Raw genomic sequence first — 2,180 nt, forward strand, 5'->3', positions numbered from 1 at the left:
GGGAGAGCGGCAAGAGCAGCGAGGAAAAAACGCATTGCGGGTTTGAGGGATAGAGGAGGGGTATACGCAGGACGACGAGGGAAGGTGGTGGTCGAAGAAAAAGACCAGACGGTGGGTAAAGAAGCTGTTGGTGGGGAGGGGCAAGGCCTCTGACGCCGATGGTCGCTTAGTCAGCAACGCGCCACCGAAAACATGGGCAGACTCTCGATCGCGTCTCTGCACAACGTCGATCATGCCTCCCCTGCTCATATCTACTCTGGATACCTCGGCGATCTTGTGTCGAGGATACCAATTCACTTCTATAGGTACTACGATGCATCTACACTAAAAAGTATGTACAAAATTTTACTCTTCCGTGTCCGAATCAAGGTCATTATCAACGACTAGTGTGTACGTCTGATCAAGCTGTACAGTATCGTCTTGGTGAGTACTCGGTCCCACCGTCTGTGACTGCGAGCCAGGCTGCACTGCCGCTTCGCGTGCCATTGCGCGTGCAATTGCCTTGCGAAGTTCGGCGAGAGCTTCCGCTTTCTTAACGTGGTTCTTCTTCATGGATGAGATCGACAGTATGTCTGGGTCGTCGAGTCGGCGAACCTTCAACTGATTGTCAATCTCATCCCTAGTCAGCTTCTCGAGCCTGACTTCATCATCTATCAGCTCGATCTCCCGCAGCCGCGTCACACGTCCCCTCGCGCGCTGTTCTTTCGCCGCGGTTTCAGCAGCTCGCTGTCGAGCAACAGCGATGTCATGCTCAGCCTGTTGCTCGCGACGTCGAACCTCGTGCCCGCTACTGTCAAGCTCCCGCGCCTTCTGGCGAATGTGCGTATGGTCGCCTTCATCCAACATCGCGTCCATGAAGTCCTGCGTCCTGTTCTCGTGGTAGCGCTTCTGCGCATTGAAGTAGGCCTGGGTCCTACGGGGATTCTGGCGTGTCCACAACCGGTAAGCCCCCAGTGCGCCCTCGTTTGCATCGTTCGTTGATAGCATCCATGCCTGGTCAAGTTCGTCACTTGTCGCAGTGCTGATTTCGCTCCCGGGTGCAAATTCCTCGGTAAAGCGCTCCCACGTCTCGGCTGCCCCCTTGAGGAAGGCCACAAGGATTGCTGGTAGAGCTGGGAGCTCAGGTATCATCCGATGTATGGCTTCTATGACCTCCGAACGTTCCCACTCACTACCGTCTAGAACGGCTGTTTCATAGGTAGCGTCGGTTGCGAGTACAAGGTTCGGGTTGTCGATCAGTGATGCGCTGTGTGCCTTGACGCGATCGTGCAAGGGCCCGAGCCGGAGTCCGTTTTGGCATGCGCGTGCTGAACGGATGTACGGGATACAGACAACCTCGCCATAAATGGCGAGTACTGCCAATTCGGTGAGTGTCGGGATGTCATGAAGTGCGAGCCAGATATTTTCCTCCATATGGTTAAAACCAGGCTTCTCCTTCTTGTCACGGATGATGGCAAGGAACTCCTGGTAATGCGAACGATTGACTAGCAGTTCCCCTGCTGCATTGCAGTTCGACTGGTACTGGGTGTTGCTCGTGTCTGGGAAAACGATACCGCGCCGACCGAGGACGAGGGCGAAGTATTCCAACTGTTCCAGCTCGGCCTGAAGGGTACATATCTTCTTTCTCATGCGGGCTTCGCGGCGCTGAGTATTTCGCAGCCGCAATCGCGATTGCTCGAGTTTCGTCCACATCTGTTGCACTTGAATGGCTAACCTTTCCTTCTCCTCCTCGGCTCTTCTCGCAAGGTTGTAGGTATCTCGGGACATGTCTTCAATGTTACGCAGAGCACTCCGTGTCTCTTCTAGTTCAGCTCGAGTATGTTCGAGCTTGGCTTTGGTTGCCTGCACTCTGAAGGTCTGTATTCACGAAACTCATGATCCAGACATAAATACTCACCTTACTAGCAGTTGAACTTTCTCGTAGTGTTCGTCTGCGCTTCAGTGAGGCATCAGATAAGTTCTCTTTCCCCGATCCCTTCCTACAAGCCTCCTGTGCTTTGACTAAGGACTCTTTCTGAGCTGCTGTTCTTCGAGGATGGCGAATTTTGTATGCTCCATGGCTCTTGTTTCTCATTTGTGTGTAGATGACACAGCACTGCTGTCGCACTGGCGATTATGTCCGAGTCAATGTCATGAATGTTGATGCTTATACTAGCTGTAGGTTATTCTATATGGTGTAG

The 2,180-nt window shown here is 53.1% G+C and overlaps 1 protein-coding gene across 1 annotated transcript; it reads right to left on the minus strand.

Moving 5' to 3' along the window:
• Positions 1–345: 345 nt before the first annotated feature.
• Positions 346–1,413, minus strand: B0H18DRAFT_890546 (uncharacterized protein; the record flags this gene model as incomplete). The annotated part of the gene is made up of 1 exon (XM_048041306.1): positions 346–1,413. One exon carries the CDS (start codon positions 1,411–1,413, stop codon positions 346–348), a length of 1,068 nt encoding a protein of 355 aa, XP_047885337.1.
• Positions 1,414–2,180: the final 767 nt, after the last annotated feature.

Source organism: Fomitopsis serialis (assembly GCF_022376445.1).
Source record: "Fomitopsis serialis strain Sig1Antser10 chromosome Unknown B0H18scaffold_253, whole genome shotgun sequence".
Taxonomy (NCBI): Eukaryota; Fungi; Basidiomycota; class Agaricomycetes; order Polyporales; family Fomitopsidaceae; genus Fomitopsis; species Fomitopsis serialis.